General features: G+C 40.8%; 2 protein-coding genes across 2 annotated transcripts in view; one reads left to right on the top strand and one right to left on the bottom strand.

Moving 5' to 3' along the window:
- The window catches only part of LOC119745557 (kinesin-like protein KIF15), a 43,478-nt gene extending 25,045 nt beyond the window's left edge, over positions 1–18,433 (bottom strand). The window contains exons 1-9 of the mRNA XM_038221984.1: positions 18,281–18,433; positions 16,558–16,573; positions 15,372–15,543; positions 13,638–13,714; positions 12,113–12,150; positions 9,520–9,617; positions 7,601–7,780; positions 5,743–5,844; positions 4,314–4,547 (exon numbers count right to left, since the gene is read on the bottom strand). Of these exons, the coding sequence (XP_038077912.1) occupies positions 4,314–4,547; positions 5,743–5,844; positions 7,601–7,780; positions 9,520–9,617; positions 12,113–12,150; positions 13,638–13,714; positions 15,372–15,543; positions 16,558–16,573; positions 18,281–18,293 (930 nt within the window). The 5' untranslated portion in view covers positions 18,294–18,433. The remainder of the gene's footprint in view (positions 1–4,313; positions 4,548–5,742; positions 5,845–7,600; positions 7,781–9,519; positions 9,618–12,112; positions 12,151–13,637; positions 13,715–15,371; positions 15,544–16,557; positions 16,574–18,280) is intronic.
- A 157-nt stretch (positions 18,434–18,590) lies between these two features.
- Positions 18,591–20,431, top strand: LOC119745556 (uncharacterized protein KIAA1143 homolog). Its single transcript, XM_038221968.1, has 3 exons — positions 18,591–18,805; positions 19,286–19,424; positions 20,046–20,431. The coding sequence occupies exons 1-3, from the start codon at positions 18,695–18,697 to the stop codon at positions 20,273–20,275; spliced, it is 480 nt and encodes a 159-aa protein (XP_038077896.1). The 5' UTR covers positions 18,591–18,694; the 3' UTR covers positions 20,276–20,431.
- The last annotated feature ends 3,339 nt before the right edge of the window (positions 20,432–23,770 follow it).

The raw sequence follows: 23,770 nt of genomic DNA, 5'->3' as shown, positions 1-23,770 counted from the left end.
CTCGTGGCTAGCCAAAAGTTCACACAATGCTTCCTGCTGGTGTGGGGACAGGTTTTCACAACTCCTCTCGTACAGTTTCTGTAGGTTTTCTGACCACTTGTCAGAAGGATTTGGGGTGTCGGGGACGGCGGGACTGACTGGGTTGACTGCGTATGACGTTGGGCGGGCATGCTCTCTGCACACTCGCATTACTCGATAGAGGTGATCGGTTTCACAGTTTTCCTGCTCGGCTATGAGTTCAACCGCATCAACTTCATGCAGATATCCAAGCGTTGTACCTGCCTGAAGTTCAATGTTCTCGGGTGAAGTGTTCACAAGTCGGACAGGTATGCCGATGTCTTCTCGGCGGGGATCAATGAGTGAACTGCCAACCACAACATTGTGACGAAGGTTGGCAGGTTCAACGACTGCATACATGGAACTCAGTTTGTGATGATCAGCTATGCCCTCTGCTACCCACTCGCTGCATGCTGGAATTGTAGTGTTCTGCTTCAGTGCGATCTTAACTACACGGGGAGGGGCTCCTTGGACTGTCCACTGAACCCATTTACCGGCAATTCGTATGCCGTTGCGTGCCTCCAATATGCAATCATAGTGGTATAGAAAGTCATAGCCAAGGATTCCTTCATCGCTGATGGGGGCGACAAATGCATCCCAATGGAAGTGCTGTTCACCAATCATCATGTCGATTGTGGCAACACCTTCAATGTCAATGAGTTCCTTGTTTGCAGTTTCTAATTTTGTGCTTTTGCACGGGGGTTTGAGTTCAGGGCGTTTTTCAGCAGGGATCTGGCTGAAAAGTGCTGAAGAAATGATGGTCACCGCCGCTCCGGTGTCGACTAAAAGTTCGCTGTCTTGGTCGCATATCTGCACTCGCAAAAATGCAGACATGCCTTGAAATTGCTGTCTACCCATTCGGATAGTGTTCTGTTCATTGGGACGGACCGGTGCCAGGCCGGACGGCACGGTCCGCGTTAGTTTTCCGTCTGTATGACGACGACCTCCTTGGCCGCTAAGTCGGGGCACTTGTTTGCAAAGTGGCCGGGCTTGCCACATTTGAAACAAGTAACATCCATCTGCTGTTTCTTGGCTTCAGCAGGCTTGGCGGATTTCTGCTTGTAGGCGGGCTTATCTTTGATCAGTTTGACAATTCCGTTTAACCGTCGGTCGAGGTTGTCTTGGAACTGTTTAAACTGCTTTTGGTTGACGAACCCGGGATCAGCCTCAGATGCTGCCTGTACGGTGTTCACACGATGTGATTTTCCCAAGCTTGTGGTGTCACGGAGGCTCAGGAAGTTTTCCACCGCCGTTGTTGCCTCCTCAAGGGACTTGGGATTCGTCATGCCAACGGAAACTGCCATCTGTTGGTCGGGGAGGCCCTTCAGAAAATGGCGAAGGGCGATGCTCTCTCTGGTAACTGGATCTGCCGTAGGGTAGCCACGGAAGACGAGGCGGCGAATGTCGGCTACAAACTCCGCCAGCTTCTCCTTCGGCTGATGTCTCCTCGCTTCTAGCTGAGCGATGTAGTAATTTGGCAATTGTCGTTCGCCAAATCGTTTACCAAGCTCCTTCACCAGGGTGTCGGACGACTTGATTGCTTCGGGATCCAGTTGCTGGTACACGTACTCGGCCGCCTTTCCACGTAGACTGCTGACAAGTCGGAAGCGCTTTTCTTCCTCGGACCAGCCGCAAGCCTCGGCGAGACCCATCAGAGGTCGGACGAAGCCTTCCCATGACTTCGTGCCGTCGAATTCTCCTTGGCGAGGGAGAGGAACATCCAGCTTATGACTCGGCTGGGTTCGGAGAGGACGGGGCTCTGCTTGCTCTGCTTCTGTTGGTTTAGGGGCGTCAGCTTTTGGAACGGTGGAAGGGGCAGTACTGGGAGCGGACATCACTGGCTGTGAGTCCTTGGGCGATTTCGCTGAAACATTGGCATCTGTCTGCTCAGCCGTTGATGGGCTGTGTAATGCAGCAGTTGCTCGGAGTTGTTTCAGCTCTTTCTCCGCCTCCACTGAACGAAGCTTGAAAAGTTCGAACTGTTTTTTAAGTTCTTGGAGTTCTGCACTCTCTGCCTGTAGACTTGAATACAGGTTGGTGTCATCATCATCATACAACGACTGTAACCTGCGAGATTTTCGCTTGGCAGGCATGTTGGCTGCTGATATTGACCGTGCAGAAAGTCAGAGTCTAAAGCTGGGAGATCCGTTCAGTGGAGGGGTACATGGAGTGACTTAATTAAAAGTCATGGTATAGTTCGATGGTGTGTGTAAGTTCGTATCCCAGCGCTTGCCACCAGTGTAACGTCTCTCTGGGTTGAGAGACATTATCAAATAAAGAGTCAGATACAAATATCTTACACACACACTCTAGTACTTTATTCGTGATTATTTACATCTCAGGTCAATAGAGGGCGCACTATATACAATGTAAAGTTAAGGCGTACATGTGTACATGTCAGGAACTCTGTCGGGGTCAGAGCCCAGAGCAACAATCTAACGCATCATACGTGCGGGAGCTCTGTGTAGGTCAGAGCTCAGGAACCTACTGGGGAAGAGCCCAGTACAACAATGACCAGAATTACTATTTCTGCGCGCTTTATATAGACTTTTGGGGGCGCGTCTTAGCCAATGGGAGCATTGGATTCTAGTAGTTATGAATAATGCATCCGTGTACAAAGGCACGGGGAAAGTTCTCTATGGGAGATTTGTACACGACTGACTTGGACATTCTAGTGGAAGAAAGTCCGAGAGCAGTGGTTAGCGGGCGAAGTACGATCACTCGTGGGTGCCTTACGGGGAACTGATCCTCAAGGAAAAGGGAAAGGGAATAACTTCTCGGTACATAGGTTTGTGTACAAGACTTAGTCTCTAGACTAGGTAAGAATCTACACACTAATGCTATGGAGTAAAACTATGAGATGAAGGACGTAACCCGACCTCTAGCTACCGTAGTTCTCGGCCAGTGGGTTAGCGGGACACACTCGCTGGGGTGTACGGGGTCACTAAGGGGTGAATACACGGGTAGGTTTTAGCGAGCCACATTCGCTAAATGCTCGGGGTCAATGTGGGTCGGATGCGAGGTAAGGTGTGTGAGGGGAATTCGCATCGACTCCGGGGAAAGGTGGACGGAAAATGGCCAAGTCCTAAGTACATGTCCCATGGCGGTACATGTTCAATAGCAGTGAGTGCTACACGCATTGCGCGCTATACAATAGCGTACTGTACAGTGTGCTGCACACTTATACGTGTGTCTAAGACTTCGTGGTAAGCTTCGCGCTGTGTGAGGGCACACAGGATCGCTGCAAGCATTACGCTGTGCACGGAGTGGAATGGATTGGTGTGGAAAGAAGTAAACTACGCAATTTGCGGGAACGCAACAATATTATAAAAACAAAAATTCAAAAGTTTTGGCTCGGAAACATTGTTTGTGGAAACGCTTTTTGTTTCCTTTCTTTTGGAAATGTTCTCATACTGTGTTTTGTCCTTGCACTGATGTATGTGGAGCAGCCGTCCACATCTTGAAGGCATATAGGATCATTTGCAGCTATCCAAAAAGTAACCGACAAAATCATTGTTGAAAAGCTTACTAGGTTTAAAGATAGTAATGGCACTAAAATCCCAGTAAAATTATTCCTTCTGGCATGCTGTCATGTTGAAGAAAACAATAAAAGAATGTCATTTCCAAAGACGTCAAGTGACACATTTTTGGAAATTTTGTTGGTCCATAAAGCAGGATTGACTGGCTATGACTGTTTTATGTAACTTGATGCGGCTATGCTTTGACTGTAGGTGATTGATAAGCCAGCTGTGTCAAATTCTTGCCTGCGTTTGTCTGTTGACTGAATTTGACTGGTCACAGTGCTTGTTTGAAATATGATCTGACTGTTGGTGACTAGCCAGTGTACAAGGCATGGCAGGGGAAGAAGATTGAATTTATTTACTGTCTGTGACTGTTCAAAACAGCAGGAGGTTTTAATCCAAGTGAACTTTTTGATAATAATTTGGTTGGTTACTTTTGGAACAAATGCAAATGATCCTATTATGCCTTTATGCTAGGTTCACACATTCCCGATTTTAAAGCCGAATCACCAAGAAAAGCAATTCTTGAGTAAATCTTGGATGGTTCTTGGCTGCCTCGGGATGATTCTGTTAGTTCAGTGAAAGACCCTGAAAGATCGGGAAGCACCCCGACAAATTTGAACATGTTCAAAATTGTCGGGGTGATTCGGGAACCAATTTCAATTCTTGGCTTATTCTGGTTGCATCCGCAACTAATTCGGGAATGTGTGACCCTAGCATTAAACATACACCCACCCTGAGCAGGAAGCTGAGTTTGGAGTCTCTGTACGGCACATGTCGTGTCTTCCCGTGGCCAATGTCCACCAGCGCGGTGATGACATGACCCAGAGTCAGCAGGGATTTGTTGATGCTGCCGGCCTCCTTGAGTCGTATGCCCGACGTCTTGGTGTCCTTCTGACGCTCGCTACCGGCCAAATCCACCAGATTCAGCTGGGAGACTCGGATGTTGGATACCCCAGCTTTCTTCTCCTATAAAGTGCAAGTATTTAAACGAAATCATAACATTCAACATTTTTAGTAAGAATAATGGGTCTCGTTCAAATGACGTCATTTAGTACAGACCATCATGCTTTGGCATTTTGAGCATCAACTTGCATAACGGGCATCGGCTGCGTCGTATTTCGAACACATTTCGGGCAACAAGCGCGCGTGTTTGGAACATTTTTAACACTGAGCAATGCGTGCTTGATTGCATAAAATATGCAGTTGCAGTTCTCCTACAGAGATGGCAGTCATTGAATGAGCCCTATACCAGATGAACCCTACTTATTTTATAATCAATCTTATGTTGTGTGTGTGCTAAGCCTTGATGAGTTGGAGAGTGATGTCTTGCGGACGTTTGACACCAATTTTACAAAATTGAGGCAATTCCGCAAAATCTCCAAAATACTCAATCTTGAACAAAGAATTGATTGTCGTTTTGGTGCTCTACCAAGGAAGCTATGCAGCCCTATGTACAGTGAAGGCACATAGGACAGGATCGCTCAGTTGGCAGAGCACCAGAACAGCCATCCGAAGGTTGCAGGTTCAAACCCTGCTCAAATCAACTTCTTTGTAAAGAAAATCTTGTGACATAATCATTCGTAAGGAGGCTCTTGGCTGCAATGTAACAGGTTAACAACCAACTTAACCCTATTAGCAGGGCCCAATTTCATGGCGCTGCTAACCACCGAATTCCACGCTTACGATCACCATTCTGTGCTAACAGCACTAGCAGAAACATTTTGTGCTAACCACGCAAGCACAGAATCCTTAGTTACAGGATGTGCATAAGCCAAAATTCCTCGCTAACCCATGAAATAGGCTTAACCATAAGCACAGATTTTCTGCCACAGTAAGCAGGGATTTTTCGCTTATGGTAAGCAGAGCCATGATACTGGACCCAGGTCTCCAAAATATTAGTAGAAATAAACAATTGGGGGAATTCTGGGGGGGGGGGGGTTCGGGTGGGATTTGAAACCTTTTAAGATTTTTCAAGTAGGAAGCAAGCCAACAACCTCCTGATAATTGCCACAGATGTCTTGATAACCCCACCATTGTACGCACTTGATAGGGTCAGCTGGCTGCTTCAAATCCAATGCTGGAGGAATGGCAGTCAGTGGTATTTCATTGTACCGTACGCTGGCCATTTACAAACAGCATGAGTCGCAGCGACTCAACTTACCTTTGTTTGTATTGTGAATGTGAAGACGGCGTGACTGCGGCTACTTTCCCTATTCATGGACGTAGAAGCCACCCTTCGGTTCAACCAGCCCGTTGACAAGACCTGGAAGTTAAAAAACAACAAAAACCATGTATTCCTTAGAATTTATACCACAACAAGTGTTTAAAGGGAATATACATTTGCAAACATCAAAAAATAAAACTACCAAGTTTTTACGAAATACCTTACTAGAATGTTGGTAAATGATAGTCTCAAGCTTTTTGTAAAATTATGGCACCTGGCGTGAAGTCACTTTCAAGAAAATGGTATTTTTGTATACATTTTCAACGGTGGTCGGCCGACCAGCGTTGGAAAAACCTAACTATTTTTCAACTACTGCTCCAAATTAACCATTTTTTCAGTCCAAATTTTGTTTGCTATTGGTTACATATTTCATGAACGGGTGCAGGCCAGCTAGACTGGTTCCCGTGTCTTACAATTTTCCATCATCTATAAATTGATCCATTTTATCTTTTGTGGAGTCAGGGAACCAGACTACTTAAACATTTTTGTTTTTCTTGGTTTTTCCAACCTTTTCAAACACAAAACTTCAAAAATGTCAGTGTAACAATATTTCATCTATGTATACTAACCCCTCAAATAGTTCATTTCTGAAAATTACATCAAAAACCAATGATGTACATTCCCTTTAACATACAACCACAATTTGTAACAAGCAAGCTTTAATTATTTACCCTATTCAGTACATGTATATGGGCAAGTCCAGCACTATGTGCTGTCTTATGACACAGCATTTAAGAGCTCAGTAAATAAACCTGAAAAAATGTATTTTTCAAATCTTATATATCCATCATCTACATATGTGCAGCCGTATGGTTGGAAAATGGCGATTTCTAAAGGTTACCGAACACTTCATTTTGAATGAAACTACATGCATACAGTTCACGTTGGCGGGCGAAATCTTTGAAAATTAATTTCTTTGAAAATTAATTTACCAGGGTAAATCAAAGCCTTTGAATTTTAGCCATGAATCTTGTTTGCGTGATCCAGATACAGATGCACACAAGCCATTAATTCAATCTATTTTTTTCACTCCGTGATTCAATTTGTGTATTTGTGTAAGTCGGCAAAATGACGACTTGCAGCAAAAACCCACATTCGCGTAAGTCGTCACAAATTCTCTGGTCCCCAGAGTGCCGTCTTAGCCGGAGTTTACTGTAATCTGATTAACTTTGCTTATCAACGGGCCATGCTTTGCCTTCGCAACCATATGGCTGTGTAGTAATGGTACAGGAGATTACAGACTAGGAGTTTTGGATCATATGTGACCTGTCATCTCAAAATGAGCATCAAGTCGAACATTTTAGGAATTGAGACATTAGTATATCTGGATTCTGCAGAAAATGAGCTTTCTTATGGTTAATTATTATATGGGGGAACTGAGTTCAGTAATGGAAATATAAGCTGCCAACTCAATTTACTTGTAAAAAGTGAATTTTGAGAAAATTGCTTTTACATTGTAAATATCCTGTAAAACATACTATGTTTGATCGAACAAAAACAATCGAGAAAGGTAGAACAGGACATGCACAATGGGGTTGACTTGAAAACAAAAAATGACGACCCCTTCAAATGTTGGCTTTGCCCCACTGTTCTGCAAAATGGCAATTTCCAACTTTATGCTCATTCTGTGGTGACAGGTCACATTTCTCTGAATCATTAAAGAGGAGTAGAAAGTTGCACAAAATGTGTTCCTAAGAAAAAATTCATCGCGTGGACCCTCTAAATACTTGCTGTCATTTGACAATTTTGCTTCCAAGCCTAGATACTTAGACAGATATCTGAGGTGACACCGTACCTGGAATGCATCACTGGGATTGCTGACCACCTGTTCGATGAGTCCATCCACAAAGACACCTCGCTTGAAGTTCTCCCTCAGCTGAAGGCCGGAGGAGGCAGAGTCCAACAGATCAAAGACTTGCTCGTTGTAGATCTCCAAGAACGACACCCGACACAGGAACTCAAATCTCTCCCCTTGCTGCAGTCACACACCAAATATTTAAAGAGGTTACATGTGCGAACCACTGATCTCTATATAAAGACTGGATAGCGGATATCCATACACCAGTCACACAGTAGACTTTGCATATTGACCAATTCGCCCCCAGTCTCACGAAGATGGCCACGTACATTACGAACGTTCTACGCGTATATACAGCGCGCGCTGTATCAAGAGTTGACGCGCCTTTTTGTCACGTACACGTATTATGATGTTGTAAACAGGACAAATTTCCGTAGTGATTATTATTTCCAAAACACCGAAAAAGTGAACTGCGGCATTAAAAAAAGTAAACCACGACGTTAGAGAAATTGTAAACCGTGGTCAGTGGTAGTGGTCAAAATATAAGTCAAGTGAACCCCAAAGTTACAAAAGTAATCATGATGCCCATAAAGACAGCAACTTGTCCTTTGTAGATCACCAGCCGGTCTCACTGGTCTCACCAATATGGCATCAATTCATTCATTGTGCGGCTCTTTATCCGCTATCCAGTCTTTATATAGAGATCAGTGGTGCAAACAGGGCGGTGACCTTCATGTTTAATATTTGACTTTATTTTGAATTATGCATACATTTCTCAGTTTACTCCCACGTGTACACACAAGTGTGCATTTGCCTGCAATCGGGGACCCCCTATTGTCCCTCTTGTGTTTGTACTTTTTAGGAATACCTCCCATATGTTTTGTACACGATCGCCAAATTGGGGACTTTGGGAATTGGGAACCCTATTGTATTATTCTCCTTTGTTTCTATTGGAATCCCTTACCCTATGGCTTTTCTGCTGTGGGGTATCAAGATTTCTAAAGACCAACTTGCGGGGTACCACTGACCCTACAGTTGTTCCTAGTTCTCCGTACCCCGTAAGTACCCATACATGTATGGGTTAACTGATGGTACATTGTACATGCAAAAGTAACTTTGTATTAGGGAGATTCCAGCGTTACGAAAGGAAGTGTAATATCCATGACAGAGCCACTTAAAGGGAATGTACAACATTTGCTTCTGCTGCAATTTTCAGAAATAAATGGATTTGGAGGATTAGTATGTTATAGCAAATATTGTTACCATGACTTGTTTTACGTTTTGGGTTCGTAGATGCTGGAAAAACCAAGAAAACCAATCATATTCTTGTAGTCTGGTTCCCTGACCCCACTTAAGATGAAACGGAGTAATTTATAGTTTTGTGGGAATTGTAAGATCAGAGAATCAGTCTAGCAGGGTTGTAGTCTTCACAGGTGTGTAATCAATTGCAAAGAAAATGCAGAGGAACTAAATATAAAATAGTAAGAGCACTTTTTGAAAAAAGCCAGTTTTCTCCAACGCTGGTCGGCCGACCAGCGTTGGAAAAATACAGTTTTTCTTGAAAATGTCAGCACACCACGAGCCAAACTTTACAGGATGCTTTAGACTGTCATTCCCTAACAATCCAGTAAGATATTTCGTGACAATTTGATCATTTCGGTTTTTGATGTTTGCAAATGTTGTATCTTCCCTTTAACCATGTTATCTAAATAATGATTCAGAGAAATGATCCAAAACTGTAATCTCCACCACCATCACCAGATGATGGATGTACACGTATAAGTTTAAAATATATATTTTCTGGTTTATTCTGGGAGCTCCTAAATGCTTCTGTCACAGACATTGCATAACGCTGGTATTGCCCGTTAAGAATTGAGGGAAATGCCTTGTCAGGATAAACCATGTGATATCGGTACCTTTTCACGCTCTCGGTTGACGAGACTGAACAGGTACTCAAAGCTTCTAGGGATGACACCTCTCAGTTCATGGTGGAAATTATCAGCCTCATCAGGTCCTGAGAATGAACAGACAAAGAATATTTGTCAGATACAAGTCAATATTTAGTTTGTTTTCAAATGAATGAACTCTTCCTCTCAGTCTATTAAACAGTGCGCATCAGTCAATGTCACCACAAAGTTTGGAAAAGGCCAATTCCGTGAGAATGTGGACATGGCTGAAAAATAGAAAGTTTATGAAATCTTAATTTAACGTAACTCCCTATATTTGCTAGGATGTAGCCTCAATCCTGCAAATTCCTCCGTTATTTTTTGAATGTGGTCCATGGAGGGGTGACCACTGCCTGAATCCTGCAAAATCCTGCGGCAGTGACAATCAATATGTTGAGGCTTGGCCAGTGATATCCTGGAGCAGTACGGAGGATTTCAAGCATAATCCAGGCCTATATTTATGCATTGCTGAGCAAAAACAACACAAGTTCCGGCCCAAGACCTTGACAAAGTGTATTCTACAAAATCAGTAATGCACTTTTCCCATGCAACCTCAATCCTCCAAATTCCTTCACTTTGGCAGAGAGGATTTTGAAGGATTCAGGGCAGTTAGGCTAAAAGAATTAGGCACCATAGCCCAAAACGTGGTAACTAATTAAAGTGGACAACAAGACCTTTCATTTAATTGGAATGATGTGCCAGTGAGGTGGAATATGGTTTTAAGCATTTTTTTTTTTGTTGTCAAACTGGTATTTGGCCTAAACGTATGGTTTTAGGTATTCATTTTGGCACCTTGTTTTCACATGCAAAATGCAAGTGTGTGAGGTTTTGATTGTAAGACAGAGAAAAAGGTTTGACATATATTCTAGGCCAAGGAGTTTTTTGATTGATTATTAGTTTCTTAAATTATTAAACTTGTACCAAAGATGGGCCGACAAACTGTAACGTAAGTTACCATAACGAAAGTTACCACAATTTTAGGGTATATGTATGTATATATTGTATTCATATGTTCAAACAGACTACGTTACAGTGTTCGAAGTTTGACAGTTGAAACCAATGCATTAAGTTGTGGGACTCTTTCGTTCACGTCAAAGTGCCTATTAAAAATGTAACAAAAGTTACAGTGGACTTTAAAGGTGACCATGATAGCTTGGTCAATCCCGGTCAAAAGCAAATTGTACAAAAACCAAAGTTTGTTTGTTTGTTTTATTTCCATTCATACTTCAAACATACAATGAATAAAGATTAATGATCAAAACAAGTGTATCAAAATAGAAAAAGCAGAACAATACAGCATGAATGGGGGTGGCATCCAGAGAAGGACTGGCCTTCTGTAGTGGAGCACCCGAGACTGCGGTCAAAGTAAACTACATGTATTTGGAATAATGCAAACAATGAGATCCCAGGTAGAGTTTATAAATGTAGTAAGTTCAAACATAAAGTGAGCACATACAAAAACATAAAAGTCGTATACATAAAGGAGAAAAAAATAGGGAAAAAAGGAATTAACGTCTTGCTGAATGTAGGCACGAGTAGCAGTTAAGATTTGTACAAACAAAATCATTGTACTTATTTAAATAGAATTCCTTGAGGTGTTTAACAAAAAGCTTTTTGGATGAACTGATCAGAAGAAGTCTAAGTTGATCAGGAAGCCCATTAACAATTCGAGGCAAAATATTACGGTAATTAGCTGATGTTATGTCCAGTCTAAATGTACTACTACAATGAATACAATTACTTTGTCTTGTAGAATAATGGTGCAAGTCCTGGTTTAGTGGGAAAAAAGACTGATGGCTTAAATTCTCAGGAAGTAGTTTATGAAAGTAATCGTAATAATGAGTAACAATGTGTACATTAAATACATCACCAAACTTAAGAATTCTAAATTTATTACAAAGTGGAGTGGTATGCGCATTGTATTTAGCATGACAGGCATTTCTTATACATTTCTTTTGTAGTGTTACAAGTCTACTAAAAAAAGAAGGATAAACCTTATACATGCCACCCCAAGCCAAGACTCCATAATTTAAATAAGAATTAACCAATGTATTATAAATAGACAAACTGTCTTTAATCCTCAAAAAATTCTTAGTTCTATTAAGGATGTAGTTAACTTTGGAAATCTTATTACATATTGAAGAGATTTGTTCCTTCCAAAGCATGTTTTTGTCCGTTTCCAGTCCTAAGAACCTGGTACAAGAAACCTTATTAAGAATACTATTTTCTAAACGTAAAGTCACGTTAGGCAAAAATATTTCCTTTTGCTTAGAAGAGTAAAGTTGGGCAGGGCTTGTGGTCAAACCTGGAGTGGTCTGTTCATAGCAAGTACATGTAATATCATTTTCTTCAAATCTACTGGAATGGATTGGAGAGATGAAGCTTAGTCTGCCAATGAAAATTTATCCAGCAACCAGAACTGAGGTTAGAGTAGTTCGCTTTCTAAACAAAATCTGCACAAATTACTGGAGGACGGTTGAAAGTAAAAGGGTTGAAAAACCGTTTTGTCAAAAAAAAAGGTTTTAATGAAAAGTCGTTAGTTATTCAGAAAGAATTGACTTACCCATCATTGTGAACGTCTTGCCTGATCCTGTCTGTCCACTAGAAGTGACAGAACATTGGAAAGGAATATAAACATATGTTCTACACTTGATTACACTCAAAAGAAATTTAAAAAAATGAATTTATTAGCAAACAGGTCCATTTGTCAGCCAGAGGACAAAGAGTTTGATTGTGTATACTTCACCCACTGTGCACGCACCCAGCAGTGCACGAATGTAGTCAGTTCCATACACACACAAACTCACACATGTTTGTTTTATATATATCGGTAGTTTACATTTTCACAACCCGCAAAACTTGTTACGCTGCATTCGCGAATGGATTTGCGCGAATATGGGCGGCGGCAGCACTTTTGCGAAATCTGTGTTGTTTTCGCGAACGAAAAAAAAACCCTAGGCAAGTTATGCTTTTAAAATAGCGCACCGTTCGCAAAGGAATTTTCGCGGTAAATCGATCGCGAAAAGGGTACGTATTTCTGAGCGGTAGGGTACGCTATGTGGACATTCCTTTGTTTTCGTGTAGTTAAGAAAAATCGGTACAAAAAATAACTTTACTTAAACTGTGAAAACTCTTTCAACCCAATTTTTTTCTATGATTCCCTATAGTGTTTCTCTTCATTCTGCCACAGATAAACCTAACCTAAAAATGCCTCTAAACCTGTTCTACACGAAACGTTATGTGGATACGGCTTAGTCCACATAACGTCAACACAACCTGCATTATGTGGACATCTTTTGTTAACAAGTCCACATAGTGAATGTAAGACAAACTCACACAAACTTGTGTTCACCGTCGATCATGGACGTCCTATTGTCCCTCTTTTGTTTGTACTCTAACTTTTTAGGAAGACCCCCATAGGTTTTGTACACGACCCCAATCGCGGACGTATGCTGGGAATCGCGGACGATATTGTTCTCTTTTGTTCTCTGGTATTTTTTCATCCACGGACGTATGGATGCAATCGCGGACGTATGCTGGGAATCGCGGACGATATTGTTCTCTTTTGTTCTCTGGTATTTTTCATCCATGGTTTGAAAAGATGAACACATATACCCACATTTGTTTATGGTGTAACTCGAGGATTTTCTATTGTTCCTCTTCCCTTTTCTTTGTTTATACTCTTAACTTTTTTGCAACAGCTCTCATTGGTTTTGTACACATTTTCTAATCGAGGTCGTCCTCCATTTGGTTCTTGTCCGCAATTCATCGATGTTGCACCTGTGTGTCCTCCATTTACACCATAAAAAAAACACAGGCATCTTTGTTAACACCGGCAATCATGGACCCCTATTGTCCCTAATCCTCATTCCTTTGTTTGTACTTTTCAGCAACAGCTGTCGTTGGTTTTGTACACGAATTTCAATCGTGGACTATCAGTGATTCGTGGACCCTTTGTTTGTGCCCTAGTCTTTTGTCCCTAGCCCACGATTGCCAGTGTTTACATACTCACACACTCTTATGAGAGCCCGAGTATGTGTCATGTAATCCATATTGCTACTTGTTGATCCTTCAGACTTTGTACTTACTAGGCGAAAATGGTGGAATTGTAGCCGGCCACACAGCTTTCAATTGTCCTCCTGCCAACGGCAGCAAATACTGCTTCCTGCAAAACACAGATTTTTGTCGAACTGTCAAACAATGTGTGTCGCTTTGTTTTCTACTTCAGAGAGTTGCAGACTGAAACCCAACAAACCCGCAACTGTGTCTACTTTTGGTGCCTGAACTTACCCGCGTCGCGTTAAAATCGTCGCCTCTCAGTAAAGAATCATATCGTACGGTACTCACAACGTGACCTATTGTGTGAGCCTGCATGTTATAGACCGTGCATGATAGCAGGCATGCAACTGGGAATTTAGGAAAAAACGAGGACATTCCAAGCCACACAAGACTTTGTACAGTGTTTTTCAACTTGTAATGGCATTCATGTGAAGTAATAAACAAGGAAATCAATGGATCCGAGGAAAAGTTGGATGCCTGATGATAGACCGCAAACCACACTTAAGCCCTGTCCGCACTGGACTTTTTTTGGTCAAACTAACCGAGACTATGGGTACTTTTCCCATTTTAAGTCCAGTGCGGACAGCCTAGGACGTTTTCCTCTCGGTTACTTTTCCTGAGTCCAGCGGTTACTTTTACTGGCCAACTGCTGCCCAGGAAAACTTCCCACGCGCCCAGGAAAACTGACCAGGTCACTTTTCCCGAGACGATAAGTCCAGTGCGGACAGTGTGAGTCGGTAAAAGCGGCTCAGGAAAGCGTACATCCGGCCCGAGCGCCCTGTTATGCATACAGAGACCGCACGAAACTGCACGTGCGGTGGCCGAACATTTTGTAGAAACACGCTGCAAGCGGTAAAATCTCGTTAAAATATATATTTCAACGGACAAAAATACATACACAGAGAAGAGAGATCACGTTCTGAGAATTAATTTGCGGAAATTCTCTTTCTCCACCGATGTATGTTATTTTTCACGATCCAAATTCGTCCTGATACGCTACTGTAGTCATGCACGGAACATCATGGTCCGGTACCGTACGTAGGCCGTAGTCACTGGTTCCTGCCCACATCATAGCTTCGATTCTGTAAGCATGCGATGGGAACCAACGAAAACTGATGGCACTGCTGCCGCACGGAACATCGTACAGCGGCATGGCTTCGACGACGTGCATCACAAAATGCGTCAGAATTATAGGCCTTTTCGTCAAGATTTAGCGTGTCAAGATGAAATAATATCGTGTAAACGATTATGTTGTGCATGCAAATGGCATGTGTAATATTACTGTGCGTATCGGCGGCTGAAAATGTGATCGGCAATTTGTTTTCTGTGTACGGTGAGTCATTTTACTGACACTGTGACAGCTCGGTTACTTCTCCCACGCGGTCTGGGTAAATTTTCCTGTGTCGAAAGTCCAAGTGCGGACAGTGGTCACATTTGACCATTTCTCATTTTACCATCGTCTCGGTAAAACCTTCCAAAAAAAAAGTCCAGTGCGGACAGGGCTTTAGTCATACCAGGCACAGTGAGTCTGCAATAAATATTGCATCATATGACTTTCTAAACGTTTTTTTTTTTTTTTGGTGGTTCATCTCAGGTTTTTCCAAAAGTGCTTAAACGACCTGACTCGACCTGAAAAACTGCGAACGCAAAATCGAAACCGACCAGACTCTACAGAAATGATGGAAAAACCGACCAAACTAGACCCAAAGTTGGTTTCGGGTTGGGTTGGTTTCGGGTCTGGTTTGCACAACACTAATGCCTACCTGTGTAGTGTGTATATCAGCCACATGGTCGAAGGTGTAGACCTTAGGCTCCGGTTTACATGGCAAGATTACCACGTCCGGTTGCTGAACGGTCAGTATCTGGCCTGAGTCTATGGCATTGTCTTGGTCAGGCGGACGGACTCGCAGATAAACCTTGATGGAATCTCCATTGCTGAATTGAAACGTAAACAGAATATGAAAAACAAATTGTTAAAATTTTTTATTCATAAATACCTAAGACAGTTTACCCATTCATATTCATCGAGAGCCCGTCACGTGGCCGGTCTCAAAGGGTTGATAAAACACCGGCTGGCTGATCTTAAACACTTTCCCAGTGTCATGCAATTTGGACTCCTATGAAATCTGGTCCCTTTTACCCTTTCATTGATTGAACGTTCACAATCCTCACTTAGGCATGCGCAATACAACCAATTTCATGGTCCTAAACTCACACTACACTGTCAAAGCTGCTTCGGCGCCACATCGCACAGCACGCGCGACAATCTCCAAATAAGGAGTTGTTGACAACTACTCGTGAGAGATACATATCATAACAAATCTAGAGGGGTTTAAAAAAAAAAAAAAGTAAAATTGTTGAACAAAACAGTTGGACATAATTTATATTTTTGTACACTTATCTTGATTCTTTGACTGAAAAGGTATTTATGAATGGGAATATATATGTGCTTGGTCGGTATTAAACAAGTCCGTTTAATACTGCGGCTGGGGGCCTGGTCGCCAATTATATTCCTCGCCTTCGGCTTGAGCTATTACCAGCATCCATTCCCCAGCCAATCTTACATGTACATGTACATGGACTTCTTTAGAACTGGCCAATCACATATTTATTCCTTTATTAAAACATCAGCAGCATGAGCAAGCCTGTGATTTATGGCTACACAATATGTGCTTGTTACTAGAAAGTGAAAAATCTCAATAAACACTGAACAAAGCTTTTTCGTTTAATGCTAATGTATTTTTAATTTGTCATTACTCCAAATATCAGTTCATTTATTTTTTGTGAAGTTCAATTTTCAAACAATGTTCACAATAAAAAAAGCCTTGGAACATTCTGCTTTGAACCAATTACAATAGAGATATTGAAAATTTCACTTTGGTTAAGTTTAAGTGATAACCAATAGACAATGGTAACACCTTAAGAATAAAATAAATCAGTCCATCTTACCTGCCATTTGAGTTGTCTTTTGGATGATAGAGGAAAGCATGAAATAAAAAAAGAAAGAAACAAAACATAAACAAATAAACTGATTATCTCACTATTCATTTGCTAGTATTAAATGACTCAGATCGAATCAAAATCAGTGTTATATTCAAGTGATGGCACAGTTAAACAAATTACAGCCATTCTAACACGAATGAGCTTTGGTACTGTATGAAAAAATATAAAAAAGATTTATGTTGATTGTTCTTTAAGACAAGCTTGATCAATAACACACAAAAATCGAATTGCACACCCAGCCCTATCTCAGTTAGTCTGAGGCTCAGACATTCACGTGGCCGTGGGCAGAGCCATGGTACGAACCTCTGATACACATCGTAGCATGTACATTTTATGCGAACCCATGTGCCAGCCAATAGGAGTGGTCTTTAGAAATTGTGACTTTAGAAATGTGGACTAAGCTGTGGATTGGTCAATGGGAGACTTCTGAGACGTTGGTGGGAGCGAATTTAAACACCACTCCTTTTCCTATTGCGTCATATTCAGCATAAGGTGCGGAAAGCTTAAAGTTTTAATCATTCGTGTAGGCCTAACTGCCTAATATCTTTTTATATCACTGTTTTAAGATTTTCCTTCGAGGTTTACGGGCCGGTTGGTGTGGTGAAGCGTGACTTGCATGCGCACAGTACAAATGTACATCGAGCGGTGACCGCCATGTGTTGCGTTCTGTCGTTGTCAATCATCGTCATTTTTTTTTACCCCAAAATTTCCCTCCAAATTCAAACCCCTGCCCTTTTATCTATGACATACATGTATGTTCTTAATGTCGCTGGTCGCAGACTAGTTTGGTAGGTCAAATAATTTAAAAGTGGAATTTGTTCCCTTATAGGCCTTAAACTATTATTCATAAATACCTCAGACAATTTAGCTATTCCTATTGGTCGAGAGCCCGTCACGTGGCCGGTCTTAAACGGATGATAAAGACATGGCTAGCTGGTCTTAAACACTTTTCCAGTGTCATAATAAAATTTGGACTCCTAAAAATCCAGTGCCTCTTATCGTTTCATTGGTTGAACGTTCACAATCCTCACGTAGGCATGCGCAACACTACCAGGGAGTCAGAATTTTATAGTTCTAAATTCAAAACGCAACGCGCCAGGTGCGTTCTGCGCGACATCGCGCAGAACATGATACGCGCGCGTCAATCTCCATAAAACTTTTTTAAAAGGGTTGTTTACATCTTACTCGCCAGCTGAACACTCCATTATTTTGCAAGAGGGATGTTTCAAAAAGCATAAAGTGAATTTGTTGAACAAAATCGGGATGTTTTGAACGAATTATATAATTTTTTCTTACCGAAAAGGTATTTATGAATGGGAATAAATATGTGCTCCGTCGGTATTTATCACTCTGTTTAAGACCACTTAGAGTCTGGGTGCTGATAATTACCCTCGCCTCCGGCTCGGGTAATTATCAGCACCCAGACTCTAAGCGGTATTAAACGAGTGATAAAAACCTCCGGAGCACACATTTATTCCCTTATTAAGGAACCGGGCCCGTACCCCATACACGATCGCCCTCGATAAGTCCATAGACTTTGTACACAGTACAACCGCTGTGAAGTAACTTAAGTAGCGCGCGGCGCGTCCGGTTGCAATATTCTTTCCAACTTAAAAATCCCACTTAACTTTTTCGTAAACGATAAGTTAATAAACGGGATTTCACTCACCTACTGACGACATTCTTTTCCGTTTTTTAATGCAGTTAGGCTCTATGAACAGTCAGCAAATAATGTATTTTCAGGGTTGAACTTGAAATGAAAATTTCAATTTTGGCGCTACCTGCAAATTCAATATGGCGAACTCAATCAAGGCTCTTTCAAATTAATTGTATTTATTCTTCCGTAATATTTAAGAATTTTATCAATGAGATACTGAATAAAAATATTGTATAATGTAAATTATAAATTATATTATAAAAATGTATTTGTTTTAATTTTAACGTACTATTTGCAATGCGTAAAGAGAATTAAGAAAAGAACGTTTTGATCGAGCCATCTTTATGTCGTCTGCTAGCGGTAGGTAATCACAAGTGGAGAATAAAAATTCGACTATTTTGCAGTGTTTCCATATATTTTGTGAAGATGGCTGGTCGTCCATCTGGTATTAATTATGTTAAGCCAAGTGAACCAAGCTTTCTGACAAAATTCAAGCAACATGCAGGCTACAAAGAAGGTCCAAGTGTTGAAACAAAGGTGAGAGAAAACCTTACAATTAAATTAAAGGGGCAGTCATGGTAGTCGGAGCAGTCAGTTCTCTGTCAATGTCTATTAAAGTGCATGCAATGTAGTCAGGTTGTACATGTGAGCCCCATAAATGTGGCCAATTTACTGGACTACCTCCGTAAATAAAGGCCACACTTGGAACATGTACCCGAACATTTAGAACTTTGTCAAGATTTTTATATTCACATTTAATAGACTTTGTTTGTAGTTTATTTTTGCTTTAGAAGCACACTCTCCCTCTTTAAAGCGATAGAAAATTACCCCCCCCCCTTTTTCAGACGTCTATTTTGATGCAGTAAATGTGAAATTGATGCCGTACATGTGAAAGTAACACTAACAGACAAAACGGCAGTTGTTTAAAAAGAAGATATTGTTACAGAATGTTTTCCTAGATTTTATTTAAGTTCATTATTTTGTTTTTCAGTAGGGCTTATATTTTTTTGGTTCCAGAGAGAGATTCCCAAATTTGATGATGATGATGACGAGAGACCAGAAGCCGATGACGATAAACCAACAGTCGTCGTACTTCGTGATGGTGACTTGACCCAAACAGAGGCAGAGGAGTTCATGAAGGATGTGGATAAGAAAGGTGCATTTGGAATCCTCAATAATGGGTATTTTTCTCAATATGTAAAATAGTGTCTCTTGGTCAGGTGACTGTGTCAGCTTGTTCAAACGTGGTCACAAACACTCTGAGAAATGAACACAAACCACAGGCAAAATGTTACTATTAGGCCCCCCAAAAAAATAGTCGGTCTCTGGTCAGACCAAAGTTCCGGAATTGATGTGGCCATGCGGCTTTTTTTTTTTTTTTTTTTGCTTTTTTCTTTTTTTCTTCAAGCTTGGATTGTACAGACAAGGTACATGTAGGTACTATTTTGCGTTTTTGGTGTCCTCATGAACATTGGTGTCCTCCATAATTTGCCTTGGTGCTTTCGATCATTTGCCTTGGTGCAATTTCTCATTCCTTGGTGCTCTTTGGTAAAAAAAAAATTGCGAAGGTGCGGAAATAGAGGGCGCTGTTGGAGATACCGCAGAACATTTTGGAAAAAAAAAAGATTGACGCGCATGATTAAAATCGACGCGCGCGCTGACCAGAGACCTAATTATTATTTTTTTGGGGCCTTACTAGCCAAGTCTGGAACAGTCAAATTATGTGGCACCGAAAGTGTTCAGTATAATAGGTACATTGTTTATCCCTTTTCTTCAGATGAAGAGACACAGCCCTCAGACGGGAAGATTCTATTCAAGAAGCCTGTCAAACGGTCATCAGAGGAGGGTACTGGCTCAGATCTGAATGCAAGCTCCAGTAAGAAGAAAAAAGAGCATAAGGACAAGAGGAAAGGGTCAGGAGACAGGAAGGATGATAGGAAGAAAGTGAAGAACGCATCTCTGCTGTCATTTGGTGATGATGATGATGAGGAGGAGGAAGGGACTTGAGATGGAGAACTGTTGATTCATTCGATTGTAAAAACAAAAACTGTTCAGTAAATCTGTGTACGGTTTTACCATATTGCCCTAATTAAAATGGCATCTACTTAAAGGGAAAATACAACATTTGCAAACATCAAAAAACAAAACTTCCAAATCATTTTGAAATACATGTACCTTGCTGGACTGTTAGTGAATGACAGTGTAAAGCATCCTGTAAAATCATGGCACCTGGTATACTGTCATTTTCAAGAAAAGTGGTATTTTTGTATCAATTTCCAACGCTGATCGGCCGATCAGCGTTGGAAAAAAACTGGCTTTTTTTCAAATACTGGCCCCAGTTGACCATCGCACTTGTTTGCAATCGATTACACACCTATGAACGGGTACAAGCCAGCTAGATTGGTTCCCTGACCTTACAATTCCCCAATATATGTAAACTGCTCTGTTTCTTCTTAAATGGAGTCAGGGAACCAGACTACAGAAAAATGATTGTTTTTCTTGGTTTTTATAGCATTTTCGAACCCAAAACCTCAAAAAAGTCAGTGTAACTATATTTGGTGTATATTTCCAACCCCCCAATTCCATCCATTTCTGAAAATTACAGCAAAAGCAAATGATGTATATTCCCTTTAAGACGATGAGCCAATTTGTTGGTTCAAACATCATACTGGATTGTTTTAATGCCTTCCTAGGCAAGTTCGTTCATAATCAAAGTAAACATTTTCATCTGAAATTGCACCCAACCGCTAATGTCAGGAATCGCTTCCAGATTTGGGGATCGGGTACCCGTTGTCACGGTCTCACTTCTCCGGCGTGCTGGATTCTCCGGGTGAATGCGGCGGATAATTGAGCACGTTACAGTGCACGTTACATGAGCACGATACACGCTCATGTGTCCGCTGTGCTTACTTTTCCTCAGGCTGTTATGAGTCTACCAAGTCCATAACACAGTGAGGGACACCCAAGAAATTGTTATGTAACACTTCCTGTGAGTCAAGCTTATAGAGAGGAGTATGGTCATTAATTCCCTATGGCGTGTCAAACGTTGCAATATTCAATATTTTGCTATATATATGTTGGATGTTCAATATGTGTTTGTTATCTTTTACATTTATTTGCGATGTTCAATATAAGTGTGCGATGTTTTTCATTATTTGCGCGATGTTAAATATATTTGTGCGATGTTTTACAATATATGTGCGATGTTCAATATATGTGTGCGATGTTTTACATTTATATGCGATTTTCAATTTATATGTGCGATGTTTTTGACGATATATATGTGTGATGTTTTCAATATTATGTTCGATTTTTTGCATTAAATGTGTGATGTTTTTCGATACAATTGTGTGTGTTGTTTTACAATATATTTGCGATATTCTATATTTTCTTAGCAAAATTTAGTGCATATTTTACTAAAATTGGGCCAAATCAGATGCTTCTGAAAAATTCCAGATGTAAAATTGGGCAAACTTAGATGTTTATGAAAAAAAAATCAAATTGTAAGGGGTTAACCTTGCATTTTTTAGCAAAATCGGGAAAAATCAGATGTTTCTGGAAAATTGCAGATTGTATGGGGTTAGATGTTTATGAAACATTTCAAATTGTAAGGGGTGAACATTGCATATTTTAGCGAAATTGGGCAAAATCAGATGTTTCCGAAAAATTTAAGATGTAAGGGATTAACCTTGCTTTTTTAGTGAAATTTTGCAAAGTTAGATGTTACGAAAAATTTCAAATTGAAAGGGGTTAACCTCGCATTTTCTTAAAGCGAAAATGGGAAAAAATCAAAGTTTTCTGGAAAATTGCAGATTGTAAGGGGTTAACCTTGCTTTTTGAATAAGATTGGGGAAAATTAGATGTTCATGAAAAAAATTCAAATTGTAAGGGGTTAACCTTGCATTTTTTTAGCAAAATAGGACACAATCATTCTGGAAAATTGCAGATTGTTAGGGCTTAACCTTGTATTTCTAGCAAAATTGGGCAAAAAGAAATGTTTATGAAAAATTTTAAATTGTAAGAGGTGTACCTTGTATATTTAGTAAAATTTAACAAAATCAGATTTGTATGAAAAATCTAAAATGGTAAGGGGTTAACCTTGCTTTTTTAGCAAAATTTAGAGCATATTTTACTAAATTGGGCAAAATCAGATGCTTCTAAAAAATCCAGATGTAAAGTTTCCGCAAAAACAGCTGTTGAAAAAGAGCCCAATGTTGAACTTTACTGAGTCTGAGGTCTATCGAGGGGACGATCCTTATTTCAACTCCCGGAGATTCGCTGACAGTCTCTATTTTTCTTTTTAAGAAAGTTGAAATAGCTGAAGAGGGAGGTTGAAAATACACAATTGCGGTGTTCATTGTTGCATAATGATAGCCTAGCCGCACACGACTGTTTTGCACATTAGGCTGTGTTATGCAGCTTCCTAACAAACCAAACACACTGGGCTCATTATATCGACTTGTTTTTACCCATTAAGGTAAAGCAAATGGACCAAGTAATCTTTCTGGCGCGTTTGCTCACCTATAAAGACAACTTTTCTCAGTTTAAGGAAAATTCTAAGGTAACGAAATGGCCAAGTGGTTACGATTCGTCGTCCACGGTTAGCGGGGTCCCGGGTTCGAATCCCGCTGGTGTCTTTTTGGTTTTTAACGTATGATTTCAATTAATCATTTACTATAAGAGATTTAATTTCCCGTCGTAAAGTACCAACAGTACCTTAGCTTAATCGGTAAGCACTGCTGCTGGTACTGTCCGCGAGTTCCAGGTTGGCGCCTTCGTACAGGTTCAGGGCATGTGGTCCACTCGGAGGATCAGGGCTTAGGGGCCGCCCTGTTCCTCCCTTAGCTCTTTGCTTTTACATGGTGCCTGGCCCTCCGGGGTTATATGGATGGATAGGGAAGGAAGTGTGTATTGGTCGGGGACGCCGAGACCCCGGAAGAGAACTAAGGGATCGGCTGGGGCATTGTTATGGCTCAGACCGATCCCTGAAAGCTTGACTAGTACATAACTTTTTGATTTTTTTTACCCTCTATCTTTTATACTTTGGTTAAGTTTGATATCTACAGCTGCTCGGCAGGTATACGGGTAGTATCAAAATTGAAACAAAGGTGTATGTCATAAATCAATGACTATTTCATAATTGACTATAATCAAAACGGAGTTTCGTTTGATCAATTTGACTATCATTATATAATGACGCGATTGCCAATTGACGTAAGAAACGCCATAAATTATATCGGGAAAGAATAAAGATGTACATTGTAATATAAATATTATTGATACATCTTTCAAATAACGTGTCTTTAATTGTGAGCATTCCAAACAATACAGTAATTCGCAATAGAAATAGAATGGTATATGATAGCACGATCAATGCGTTTCTATTAAATTTTAAAAAATATGATTTAGGCCCCTATGTGTGAAATATTCTTTGATTGACTATGAGCATTCCATACGAATGAGTTAATTCGCAAAATATAGCAACAACAATAGAGAAAGGAA

This window comes from Patiria miniata, unplaced genomic scaffold (genome assembly GCF_015706575.1).
Source record: "Patiria miniata isolate m_02_andy unplaced genomic scaffold, ASM1570657v1 HiC_scaffold_12, whole genome shotgun sequence".
NCBI lineage: Eukaryota > Metazoa > Echinodermata > Asteroidea > Valvatida > Asterinidae > Patiria > Patiria miniata.
The sequence above is the reverse complement of the archived record's forward strand: the minus strand, read 5'-3'. Positions and strand labels throughout refer to the sequence as shown.

Excerpts from the sequence above, each read along its gene's own strand:
- LOC119745556 (XM_038221968.1), top strand. The coding sequence starts at position 18,695 with ATGGCTGGTCGTCCATCTGGTATTAATTATGTTAAGCCAAGTGAACCA. Across the intron at positions 18,806-19,285 it reads GTCCAAGTGTTGAAACAAAG|AGAGAGATTCCCAAATTTGA; the intron begins GTGAGAGAAAAC and ends TTTTGGTTCCAG. Across the intron at positions 19,425-20,045 it reads GAAGGATGTGGATAAGAAAG|ATGAAGAGACACAGCCCTCA; the intron begins GTGCATTTGGAA and ends CCTTTTCTTCAG.